The sequence below is a fragment of the Mesocricetus auratus genome, unplaced genomic scaffold, assembly GCF_017639785.1.
Source record: "Mesocricetus auratus isolate SY011 unplaced genomic scaffold, BCM_Maur_2.0 Super-Scaffold_100676, whole genome shotgun sequence".
Taxonomy (NCBI): Eukaryota; Metazoa; Chordata; class Mammalia; order Rodentia; family Cricetidae; genus Mesocricetus; species Mesocricetus auratus.
Genome location: NW_024429266.1, coordinates 173749117 through 173761345, shown reverse-complemented (window position 1 = coordinate 173761345; position 12229 = coordinate 173749117). Strand labels below are relative to the sequence as shown.

The 12229-nt window shown below is 48.1% G+C and overlaps 1 protein-coding gene across 2 annotated transcripts; it reads right to left on the bottom strand.

Annotated features, from left to right (window-relative positions):
• Window positions 1-125: 125 nt before the first annotated feature.
• Arpc4 (actin related protein 2/3 complex subunit 4) lies at window positions 126-12223 on the bottom strand. 2 transcript variants are annotated; one of them, XM_040737529.1, is made up of 6 exons: window positions 11984-12223; window positions 9393-9511; window positions 8288-8399; window positions 6347-6442; window positions 5122-5292; window positions 126-1026 (listed from the first exon to the last, which is right to left on the bottom strand). In XM_040737529.1, the coding sequence occupies exons 1-6, from the start codon at window positions 12206-12208 to the stop codon at window positions 1021-1023; spliced, it is 729 nt and encodes a 242-aa protein (XP_040593463.1). In that variant the 5' UTR covers window positions 12209-12223; the 3' UTR covers window positions 126-1020. The 2 variants fall into 2 exon arrangements, with proteins under 2 accessions (XP_040593463.1, XP_040593464.1); XM_040737530.1 differs by lacking the exon at window positions 11984-12223 and adding an exon at window positions 10258-10279.
• Window positions 12224-12229: the final 6 nt, after the last annotated feature.

The window sequence follows — 12229 nt, the reverse complement described above, 5'->3', positions numbered from 1 at the left end:
TGGTGCCCTTGGCAGGGATCAATGACAAAACTGTCTTGTGGACTGCTCCAGACCCAAGTGCCAGCCATTCATGGCTCCAAGGAATAAAAATACCTGTCCTTCCACACAGACACAGAGCACAGACCTCATGCAGCCCCAAAGGGGCAGGAAGAGACTTTAATCAGGGGAAGGGAGGATTCATCAGAATCAGAGACAGCGAGCGGCAGCAGAGGAGCCGGAGTAGGTGAGGCCCAGGTGGGCACGCAAAGACTCACCTCTGCACCTCCAGCACAGGCACTGTACCCAGACAGGCAAGCCTTGGGGCCTCTCAGCTGGGGAGGCGTTGGGGGAGGATGACTCCTGGTGGCCTCTGCAGCCAGAAGTTGCCTGGCTTTTGGACCCCAGCTCCTAGGTCTGCCTGGCAATCATGGATTCAGCCCTTGTTCCCAACCAGTGCGGTAGCCATCTTCAGGCAGAACTCAGGAAGCCAGTAGAGAGTCCTTACCACCTCTACCGGGCCAAGGAGGCTTTGAGTAAGACAGCAGAAAAGAGAAACTGGAGTCTGAAACTTCCCTCTCTCCCCACCTGGGGTGGCACAGGAAAAAAAGTCGCCTTCTGGCTCCAGGCCCGCCCAGACCACAGCGACCAATAAGGTACAATCACTGGGGCCAGTCACAGCCACTGGAGGTGCAGGTTGTAAAAAAAAAAAAAAAAAAGACAAAAGGTTACAGTCTTCTACAAGCACAGAGTTTAGGTTTCGGGACGTTTAAAAAAAAGTCTGTCCCAACCCAGGGGACTGAACATCGGAAGCTAGCCTGACCAGACACGTGTGGCCTTGGGGCAGGTCCACTGCTGCCTTTTTGCACAGCTAGCAAGCACACCACACCCGCCTCCCGCATCCAATGCCCACCCAACCCAGCTTCCTGCTGCTGCTGCTGCTGCTGCACCGCTGCTCCGGGGAGTGACTCCAGGACACCTTCGCAGACACGCAGAGACACAGGGAAGGCCAAGGGGGAAGGCCGCGAGATCCAGCCAGATGGTTTAAAACTGTCAAAGAGAATGACAGGCAATGAATGGGGTTTCTATATCCTGCCTGATGAGCCTGTTCCGGGTAAGCAGGCTGAGCTGCTGCTGTTCAGGTCTGAGTCCAGGATCAGCTTTTGGCACTTCTGAGCATTCTTTCTTGTGAACCTCCAGGTGGTCACTAGGAACCAAACCCGCTCCTCAGAAAGAGCAGCAAGTGCTCTTAACCACCAAGTCGCCCCTACAGCCCCATGAGCACGCTCTTAATCCGGCCAGACTTCAACAGTGGTCTGAAGACACTGGCCTGAAACACAGAACTGGACAAAACAGAATGAACTAAGTGCTGAGGGCTGCCCCACAGCCTGCTGGGTAACTGAAGTGGCTTTAGATATGGAGACCCACATGTGAAGGGCTGGGGGACTCAGGGAACCAAGGAGAGAGGGACAAGGTCTGATACTTTGTTAACCTTTGAGTGATTGTCCAACCACAACAGGCCTGAGAGGGGCTTCCTGCTCTCTGTGGTAGCACATTCACAATCCTACCATTTAGGAAAGCAGGGGCACAAGGATCAGGAGGTCAAGGCCGTCCTCAGGCATAAAGTGAGTTCGAAGCAGCCTGGGCTACATCCCCTGCCTTCCTCCCAGAAAGACCAAGAGAAAGATGGGAGGGGAGAAGAGAAGGAAGGGAAGGGGCGGGACAGGAAGAAGATGATTTTTGTCCTCAGATATGCCACGGTGCCAAGAACAGTCCTGGACACTTATAAACCAGAGACTGCTGGGCCACATGATGTTCAAAAGCTATGAATCAGTTGCCAACTTTGAAGACAACAGATGCCACTAACAAATTCAAATGTGGGGATTCATTTAACAATTTGTTGCGGTCTGGCTGTATAAGCCTGTTACCCGGCTACTATAAAGGCTGAGGTGGGATGCCTGCAAATCTGAGGACTCCTGGCACTGAAAGGAAAAAGTGGGCTGGGGACAGAGGCCAGCTGCGGGGCTTGAGCAGCACGAGCAAAGCCCTTGGTCTGGTTAAACTCCAAGCTCCAGAAGAAAAGGAGGGACAACGAGGCAGTCAGAGGCTGCAGCTGCTTGGCGGCATCCCTTTCAAGAGACAAGTGCTATCATGTCCCTCACAGCTCACCTCAGCCACATGCACCACCTGCTTGAGTGACTGCAGTATGCCAGATGCTATGGCCTTATCACTCAAATCAGAAATCTCCCTCTACATCCGCCTGGTTACTAGACAGCCACTGGGCAGGCAATGTTATTTCGAGAACCTCAGCTTACTCTCAGCAAGATGCTAACACATCTCAAAGGTTTTTATTTTATGTGTATGAGCATCTCTCCTGCAGGTACGTCTGTGCACTGTTTGTGTTCCTGATGTCCAGTGACCAGAAGAGGATTTTAGATCCCATGAAACTGAAGTTACAGATGGTTCACGTCACCACACCGGCACTGAGAAAGAACCTTACTGTTTTTAAGTTTTTCTTTTTTAAAAATATAAGAAAAAAGGTACAAAAACAAAACTCAAACAAACAGAGACAATGTGAGGAACTGGGGGAGATGACATGGACTAGAGGGCTTTCTGGGTAAGCATGAGAACCTGAGTTTGACACTCCAGCACAACCCACATGTGTGCCTATAATCCAGTGCTGGGGGGGGGGAGGTATCGGATGGGACAAGCAGAACCTGGGGACTCACTGGCCAGCCAGTCTCACTGAAATGACAGGCTCTAAGTTCAACCAAAGACCAAAAATAAGGTGGAAGGCAATAGAGAGGACATCCAAGTCCAACGCTGATGTCTGGGTGCCGCCTGCAGACATGTACACCATGTATATACTACGTGTGCATGCACGATTTTTTTTTTCAAGACAGGGTTTCTCTGTATTGCTTTGGAGGCTGTCCTGGAACTCACTCTGTAGACCAGGCTGGCCTTGAACTCACAGAGATCCGCCTGCCTCTGCCTCCCTAGTGCTGGGATTAAAGGCGTGCACCACCAAGACCCAGCTACACATACATTTTTAAAACTAAAATGTACTGACTGATGAGGACTTGCAGCTCTTCCAGAGGACCTGAGTTCAATTCTCAGTACTTAACATTGGGTGGCTTGCAACTGCCTATAACTCTAGTTCCTGGGTATCTAACTCAGTCACCTGGCCTCCTTGGGCACCTGCACTCACGTGTGTGTACGTACATACATATGTGTATACACACACACTAAAAAAAATAAACAATTTCATTACACGTTCTGGGGTCAGGGTTTGCTTTTCATCATTTTGTTTCTCACTGGTCTTGTATTTATTCTATATTTATGCTCTACTCCATAGGCTGGGATACAGCAAGTTCATTAAAGGTACAGGATAGTCTGGAAAGGTATCATTTGTTCCTAGTCCCTTCTCTTCTCTCTCTGTCTGTCTCTCTCTGTCTGTCTGTCTGTCTCTCTCTCACACACACACACACACACAGACACAGACACACACAGACACAGACACACACACACACACACACACACACACAGAGCCTCAGGTCCTGTAAGCCCAGCACCTGGCCCTGCCCTTAGCTCCTTCATCAGTTTCAGGTATTTTGTCTTTGTCCACACCCTCACAGGTGATCTGGCAGGGGATATACAGACTGGATACAGACTGGTTTGTTGTCCCAAGTTCTGAGCCCCAATTGGCCAGGAGAACAGAGCTGGTTACTGCTCCCATTTCACTTTGGCTTCAGCTGTAAGAGACTGTCCCAGTACAGCCCCTATCCTGGCCTTTAGTCTTCCCACCTGTGAGCTTGGAAATACAACTGGGAAGTTCTTACTCGTTTATTTAACATGTCCTTGTATGTCTGACTGGTCAGAAACCAAACTCCCAACTTAAAGGGGAAGCACACAAACATAAGGACAATGAAACAAACAAGAACCCCACACATTCATTACATGCTCCAGGTTTGGGGGTGTTAGACTCTCATTTTGAGTGTTATGAGAATTGACAATATGCTGTTTAAAAGTTTAAGAGCAGTTGATTGTGGTGACGTACCCCTTTAACCCCAGCACTCAGAAGGCAGAGGCAGGTGGATCTCTTTGAGTCCAGCTTGATCTACATTAGTGAGTTCCAGGCCTGCCAAGGTCTGTTCCCAGCACCCATACCTTCAGCTCCTACAGCTTCAGCTCCAGGTGGTTGCATACCCTGTTGTAGAATCTGTGGGCATAATCTCAATCTCTCTCTCCTCTCCTCTTTCCCTGTCTCTCACACACACACAGCATTCTCATGTGACCGTACTTAATGTTCAACCTCCCTGAAAGGTAGCACCTTCATCACAGCAGAGGGAAAAACAGCTTAGGTGAGCAGTTCCCGGGATGTGCCTGGGGGAGGCAGAGGCGTGGGAGCCAGGCCCACACTTGGTCTGATTTGTAAGTATAAACAACAGTGTCTTGTGCACTGGCCACCACAGTATAATTAAGCCCCAGGGGAAGTGGGTATCATTTCCATTTTTAGGATTCTGAACTCCCCTGGGCTGGTCTGTATGCACCAGTAAGAACAAACATGAACTCTACCAAGGAGGGATCAGAGAGTTCTGAGTGGGATGTATCAACAAACCATAGATTGTTTGGAAGGCAGTGGCATGTCCTGAGTCTCGAGACAAAGCAATGCTGCCAGCTCCTCATGTAAACAACCTCCCCTCTTCAGAGCACTACAGTCCCTCAGTTTGAGGGCCACAAGTCATGAGGAATGGGAAACATGCTGAAGAAACCATAGTGGTAAGCCTGAGAAACAGACACTGAAGACAAATATTTACGTCTGTTGGAGAAGTGGACTTACACACAATTAACTGTCCTTGGCCTCAGAGGAGTCACAAGGCACTTTATCTTTCTCACTATGAGGTTTGAATTAGGACAGGTAGACACTATGTAGAACTGGAAAAATACAGAATTCATGCCTACATGTCCACCAGAGACCTGCCTCCCAGACTTGCAGAAATAATAAAAGAAACAAAACAACAACAACAAAAAAAACCCTAGGGCTCTCAAGGATGAAATCTTTGGTCTCAGAACTATCTCGTAGGTGCCACATTCCCAGCAACAATGGTTTCTTCCTCTGGCACAGAGTGGGGAGGCCCTACTCACATTCTTGAGGAACTCCTCAGCCACAATGCGGGCCCGGGCATTGACAGACAGCTTCATTTCACTGATCTCCTTGTCAATCTCCTCCATGAAGTGGATTACAAAGTCCACTAATTTGTGTTTGTACATCTGCTCCGTGTGGAAGTTGGTGATAAGAAAGCTGATGTCATACCCCTAGGGAGGGAAGCCAGCAGGGAAAGAAGAGACAAGGCAAAATTAGACCCCAGGGACACTTGGTTGTCGTATCTTCTCTACACTGACACACAGGCTTCCAACTGGCTACCATCTTCTCCTGAGCTATACATTTGTCCTTTAGTCAGCAAAGCACTTGCTTGGGGGGAGGGGCATGTGTGAGTGCGTGTGTGTTTTGCGTGTCTCCTGGACCCAAGCAACTGAACCCAGCTCAAAATTGTGTGCTAGGTCAGATGTCCCTGAAAGACTGTGGCACAAACTGTATTCGAAATGAGTTAAGGGAATAAAGGGATCACAAACCTTATTTCAAAGAATTCAACTCAATAGTAAAAAACACAGGAGACCTGACATGGAGGAGGATGGAACTGGAGCTGTTTGCTACAGGATGTGTGAGGAAGAGGAGCTCATTTACTCTAGTGGCCCCAGAGGTTGGAGTGAGGACAGAGAGAGGGTGGCTCAAGGTGAGAAACTGACCAACACATGTTGGCTGCTAGGTCACCAGGGAGACTTGGCAGGAGCCTATGGAGTAGTATCAAGTGCTTTTAAACACAAAGGCAGGCAACGCTGTTTACTGGGGCTCTGAGAGGCTGGATTTCAGCTGGGAGAGCTTACGATTGTTTTTGTTTCATTTTTCTTGTCTTTTTCTTCCTTTCTCTTGTCTCAAATGCATGATTCTTCCACCTTAGTCTCCCGCATACTGGGAGTATAAGCATGCCCACCACACCCAGCTCACGAAATTTTGAAATCACTGTTTTGTCTGTGACTAGGCCCAAGATTTTTTGAAGGAGGCACTGCACAGACCTGCTTCTTTCTGGGGTTCTGCCTTTCTGCTACCATGTATGGGCGGGCTGACTCAGTCCAAACAGTAATACCCTACAGCTAGAAAATCAGCAGCCCTTGGCCTTCAATCCCACAGACCAAGGGAATAGCCTAATAACTTGCCCAGCAGTGCAAGGCCTTGGGTTCCATCCCCCATACTGCAAAAACCCGAGAGACAGAACCCTGGGAATTTCAAGCACCAGAAGATAGGTCTCACCTCCACAGGCTTCCTTCGCAGGATAAAGAAGTTCTCCGCTCGCATCATCATGAAGCGCATGAACTTATGGCACAAAATCTTCTCGATCTCATCAGCCTGGTGACAGAAAGATGACGACGACTCTCCAGCAGGCATGCAAAGCCACCCTGAGCCTGGTTCACTGGCCCAGTACCTCCCACTGCAGAGAGGTTTAGTGGGAACAAAAGACTGCTGATCTCTGAATTGCAGCACCAGCTGCTAACTGAAGGGAGGACCCAGCCAGGGCCACTCTGCCTTAACAGGCGTTACTGAGATCTCATCTCAGGCCGGTGAGGGAACTCTGGCAAACTAGTCTTTCATCAGCTGTAATGGAGTCCACACTGTATCTGGAGCTGCCTGCCCTTCCTCATGTCACTAGTGTGGCCTTTTTCAGCATTGGTGGGACCCACCACCTGGCTATCAGAGACTTCCTCAAGGAGTGTCTGCCTTAACATTACTAAAATCCAACAATCTTAAAGTCTCCTTTTTCAACTCTTCCAGTTACTTCTGCATCTGGACACCAGTACAGCCACCCAGTCTGCCAGTGCTTCCTTATAACCCCGAAAGCTTTCAAAAAGTTAAGATTTGTAACATTGTTTTGTTTTAATTGTTACTTTTAAAGTTGTCTGCTGGGGAAAGGGCAAATGATACTGTTTTCCTACTTAGGATACAAAGTTTCTTTTTAAAGGAGAACTAGAATCTAGGTCAAAAATCTGGCAGAGCAGGCGCAGGCCTGTAATCCCAGCACTCAGGAGGAAGAGGCAGGTGATTTCTGTGAGTTAGAGGCCAGCCTGGTCTAAAAAGTGAGTACCAGGACAGCCAGAGCTGTTACACAGATAAACCCTATCTTGAAAAACAAAAACAAACAAAAAAGGAATCTAGGTCAAATTTAAAACAAAGATTAAATAACAATTCAAGAGATGCTGAGACAGCAAGGCCCAGACCTACATGGCAGACATTTGTCAAACATAGCCTAAGGAAACATGCAAGAAATGGAAATTCTATTTCATACATATATGAACTGGAAGAGAACAGAAAGCTCACAAAGAAACTGAAATATTTATAGTCAACTGATTTCCAACAAAAGCACCAAGGTCACACAATGGCAGGAATTTCTTCAACAAGTTGTGCTGACAACTGGTCATTCATATGTGGAAGAATGTAACTAGACCCATATCTTATACCATATACAAAAATTAACTGAAGATGGATAAAAGACTAGAAGTAGGTCCTTCAACTATAAAACTACTAGAGAACATGCACAAAAAAAACGCCATGACATTTGTCAAGAAAACACCATGACATTTGTCTGGGCAATTACTGTTAACAGATCTTCAGTTCCGATAGCTTTGCCAGTGTTCTTGTTGGCATTTTTCTTTCCTCATGTATCATCCCGCCCACTGCTGGCCTACACAGCTGTTTCTGAAAGACAAGTTAAAATGGGAAGGTCTGCTCCTTTTTTTGCTATTGTTGAGAATTCTGTATGTGCATATGTGTTGTACCATCTGCTTTTAAATGAAATGGCAGTTTCAGAAACTACGGCTATCAAACTAGTGCTGGTTGGTAGTGCTCTAAGTGCACACAACCATCACCCGTGTCCTTGCCTGCCACATTTCCTTGTTTGTAATCCAGAGCAAGGCCTATGGGATAGGGTTGCTGTCGTTTTATTCTACTGACTCACTTTTTGTTTTGTTTGTTTTTTACAGATAGGGACTCACCAAGTAGCTCAGGCTGGCCTTGGGTTTTCCATCTTCAGTCTCAGACTTCCAAGTGCTAGGATTACAGCATGTGCTACCATACCTGCTCTGGCCAATCATGCCAAGTAAATTCCTCAAAGCAGGCTCTGAATCTAGCTCACTGACCTTTCGATGGGAACCCTGGCTGTGAAAAGCACTCCTAACTGCTCACTCCATGGTGACTCACCTGTTTCACAGCAATGCTGACCCGGACAGAATTGATGGAGCCCTCAATCAGAACCTTTTCCTTTTCATTCCTGCTGATGGTAACAGGTTGCAACAGGAGTTCTTTGCTACTCCTAAAAACACAAAATCAGAGGACCAAGCTGTTGTCATTGACTCTCTAGGTATTTGTAGAGGTGCCTGTAGTCTATGAACTGTCACCATTTGAAAATGCCAAGTGAAGCCGGGCGTTGGTGGCGCACGCCTTTAATCCCAGCACTCGGGAGGCAGAGGCAGGCGGATCTCTGTGAGTTCGAGGCCAGCCTGGTCTACAGAGCGAGTTCCAGGACAGCCTCCAAAGCCACAGAGAAACCCTGTCTCCAAAAACCAAAAAAAAAAAAAAAAAAGAAAATGCCAAGTGAAAACCATGTATATCAAGTAACAACACAGTCCATCCTAAAATTAGAATTGTTTGAGTCATAGCAATCATTTTGGGGATATGTTTCAGCTGTAGACTGTGTGCCTAACATGTCCAAGGGCCTGGGTTCAATCCCCAGCAACAAAAATACCTTCATCACCTATTTGATAACACAACTTATTTCAACTATGTTCACCCCAGAATTTTGCTTCTTTTTGGTTTCTTGAGAAAAAGACCTGTTCTGCAGCTGAGGCTAGCCCTGACCCTATTATGGTTCTATTGTTATTGCCTCAGCCTCCATGTGCTAGAATTAGCAGTCTATGTCATATCCTTGTCAATTTCAAAGAAGAATATTTACTTATGAAATGAAAATCAGACAAGAGAAAATCGCATTCAAAACATGTAATATTTGGGTGTTGGAGGGTCTAAACTGTCTGGCAGTATTAATGATAAAAAGTAAAACAATCCTGACCCTTAAGTCATTAATACAGAGTTGTCAACTCTGTGAACTAAATCCTGTGCCTTCTTCTGGAGCTGCCAGTGGGCTGGGTAACACTGACTGGAGACACTTCTCCACAGCGCTGCTCCAGGGGCCAGCCACACTTTGGAGCAGGTCCCCCGTGGATTTTGGTCTGTCACACGGCCCTCTTAGACAGGGTCTACTCTTGTGAGTTGCTCCTCTCGGCCCCCCCACTCTGACCTTCTTCCCTACCTGACTTCCACCTCTGGCTTGTTGTGTCGTTCCACGACCTGGGAGGAGAAGTTCTCCAGACAGAGGGCAGCCTGCAGTGTGGCCCGCACGGCACTAAGGTAGGGGCGGAGAGTGGCAGTCTGCAGGAATAAACCCAAGATTAGGAAGGACCAGAGTCTGCCTCACCAAAGCCAGCACCCTCCTGGCCCCCTGCGCCGCCCGCCGGCCCCCCCCCCCCCCGTAGCTCCCATGGAACACACAGTACTGAAGGCTTCAGGCATGGTCATCACACAGAACAGAATACACCCAACCTTCAAGATACAGCCCAGTCAGGAGTCTGCAGCAGGGGTTCCCAGCAGCAAACAATTCTACTTGGCATTTAGCAAAATGTGGAGAAAAAAACTGACTGTTGTGACTTGGGGCGGGGCAAGGACGATGGACATAAGTGGACATAGGCAAGCCATGCTGCCCAACATCTGGGATGCACAATAGAATTACCCAGCCCCAAAGCCACCAGTGATGAGGCTGGGTAATATTGATCTAGTGGGGTCCACGTCTTCCACCTGCTTCGTACACGGACAAATGTATTGATCCATGCCCTGAGCACACTGGGAATTCAGTCAGATAACTTCTGCTCTCAAATAACTCAACTGGATGGGGATCACAAGGGCTAATGGAAGGCAAAATGTAAAGTAACTAGGTTTATAAATAATCCATACCAAGGAAATTAGTTTTGACTAGCCACAAGATCAGGAAGGTTTTGCAATGAGAAAAAGTAGGCCGAGACATTCTCAGTAGAGTGAACAAGGTCAGCTATACCGATCAGCTACACTACATCTCAGTCAAGTTCTCTCCCCTCAGGGCTTATCACGTGCTGACCCATCACCTGCATTCCTTCCTCCTCATTGCTTAGGTCTGTCCGGCAGAGCTCAGCTCACTGAAAGGCCTCTTCCTTCCCCAAAGTGGTCTTCTTGACTTCCTCCTCAATGCATTTACAGGAGTTTATGATACGTACACTTAATCTTAATTCACAACAAGACATTCTTCATGCATTTTGTTAGATGGGTTTTCCTTCACTAGTTTGTAATTCTCATGGTCAACGACATTAACTTTATTCAGTTATGCTGGTTGCAACTAGCTCCTATACATAGTGTGCTACAAATCTTCTGTAAACAAATGAACTGGGAGAAGCATTTTAAACTGCATAAATCAGGCTGCAATGGCAGGCTGGGATAAAAACCCTAGATAACCTAGAACGCCAGTTCCCTGAGTTAGTCTTTCAATGTGGCAGGAAGCATTGGGACTTTCTGAGGAGGAAGTTACGTGACTGCAGCAGAGGCTCTCTGGAGAATGGAATGGAGGGAAGTGAGACCCAGAGAAGGGGCACTTAGTACAGACTGGAGTAGTGGAGACAAGCACAGCATCACAGGACAGCCAGGCATCAGGCAGAGGGGGAAAAGGCTAAAAACACAACCAACTCAGCACACAGCTCAGCATTATGTTTTGTCTACATACTAGAGAATTTTATTTACATGTCAACCAAGAAAAGGCAAAACCGGAAGGGTGAAATTAGTAGTTGTCTGGGTTAGTGTGTTCCGTTGGAAGAGTGATAGAATGTTCTCTACCTTCATTGTAGGACTGGTTATCTGATTATTTTGTCAATAGTCAAAGAAAGAAAACTAAAAGTGAATTCTAGGTAGCTAGTCTTGTAATGTTTGCCCTTTAGTGAATAGACGATTTCAAGTACAAAAAACTTAAATGTTTAAAAATGAAAAGTTATATACTCAGTCAAAGGGAAACGGCTTTCAGGCAGAGGAATGAAATCAGTTAGGGCACGGAACACAAGAGAATGAAAAAGTTTAGAAAAAAAGGTGACTTTTGAACAAAAGGGTGTAATTTCAAGGTGTCTCCCCAGACAATCACTGGAGCATGGCAAGCAGTCCAGTCTTTAGAACTGAGGTCATCAAAGCCAGCAGTAGGAAGAGAGATGCAACAGTACGGAACACCCAGATACCAAACCCGAGCATCCCCTGGAAAGGAAGGGCCAGCCGTCATCAGCGGTTACACACATTAAGGTCTACACCGTACCGCACTACTAGAAGGAACCTGAATGGAGGCAACACCACAGAACCTTCATTGAGGCCTGGAAGCAGGGGGTTGGAGGGATCGAGAGAGTAATAAGGAGAAGTGGACACTTGCCTCCCGGTACCGTGAGATCAAGAAGACAGGCAGGGACAAGGGAGTGTACTTAGCGAATCTCTATCGTGGATAAAGAGGAGGCCCTGCTTCATCTCTCAGCGATCCTACCTCGCAGACGCCACCACAGGCCTAGTAGCCCCACTTCCCGCCTCCTCCGAACTTTGGCGAGAGGACATTCCTTCCGGGGATGCCCAACTTGGAAGCCTCTGGGCCTGCTCGTGCCCAGCTCAGCTCCAGCTCGCCCCTTCCTCCTCGCCTCGGCCCTCGCCCCACCCTCTGCCTCCCCATCCTCTCGTGCCCCCTCATCCTAGGGCAACCTCCGGCCGTAAGCCCTGGCCGCAAACTGCATCTCCCCCAGACCCACAGTCTCTCCAAGCAAGACACAGGGAGTCCCCCAGCCCGGGGTCTCTCACCATTGCGGGTGCTGTCTGGGCCGGAAAGCGGAAGTGCGGAAGTGCCCGGCCCCGCGACGCCTGCCCTTTGGAGAGAGGCGCAGCCGCAGTCTCCGCCAGCACTTCCGGGGGGGACCATTTTGAGCAGGACTGGGGAGGAAGAGCCGAGCGACGTTCGGATTTTCGGGACGATTTCACACTAGGACCGCAGGGACTTGTAGAAGGCCTGGACTGACACAGTAGCATTCGAAGCCTCTTGGGTCTCCA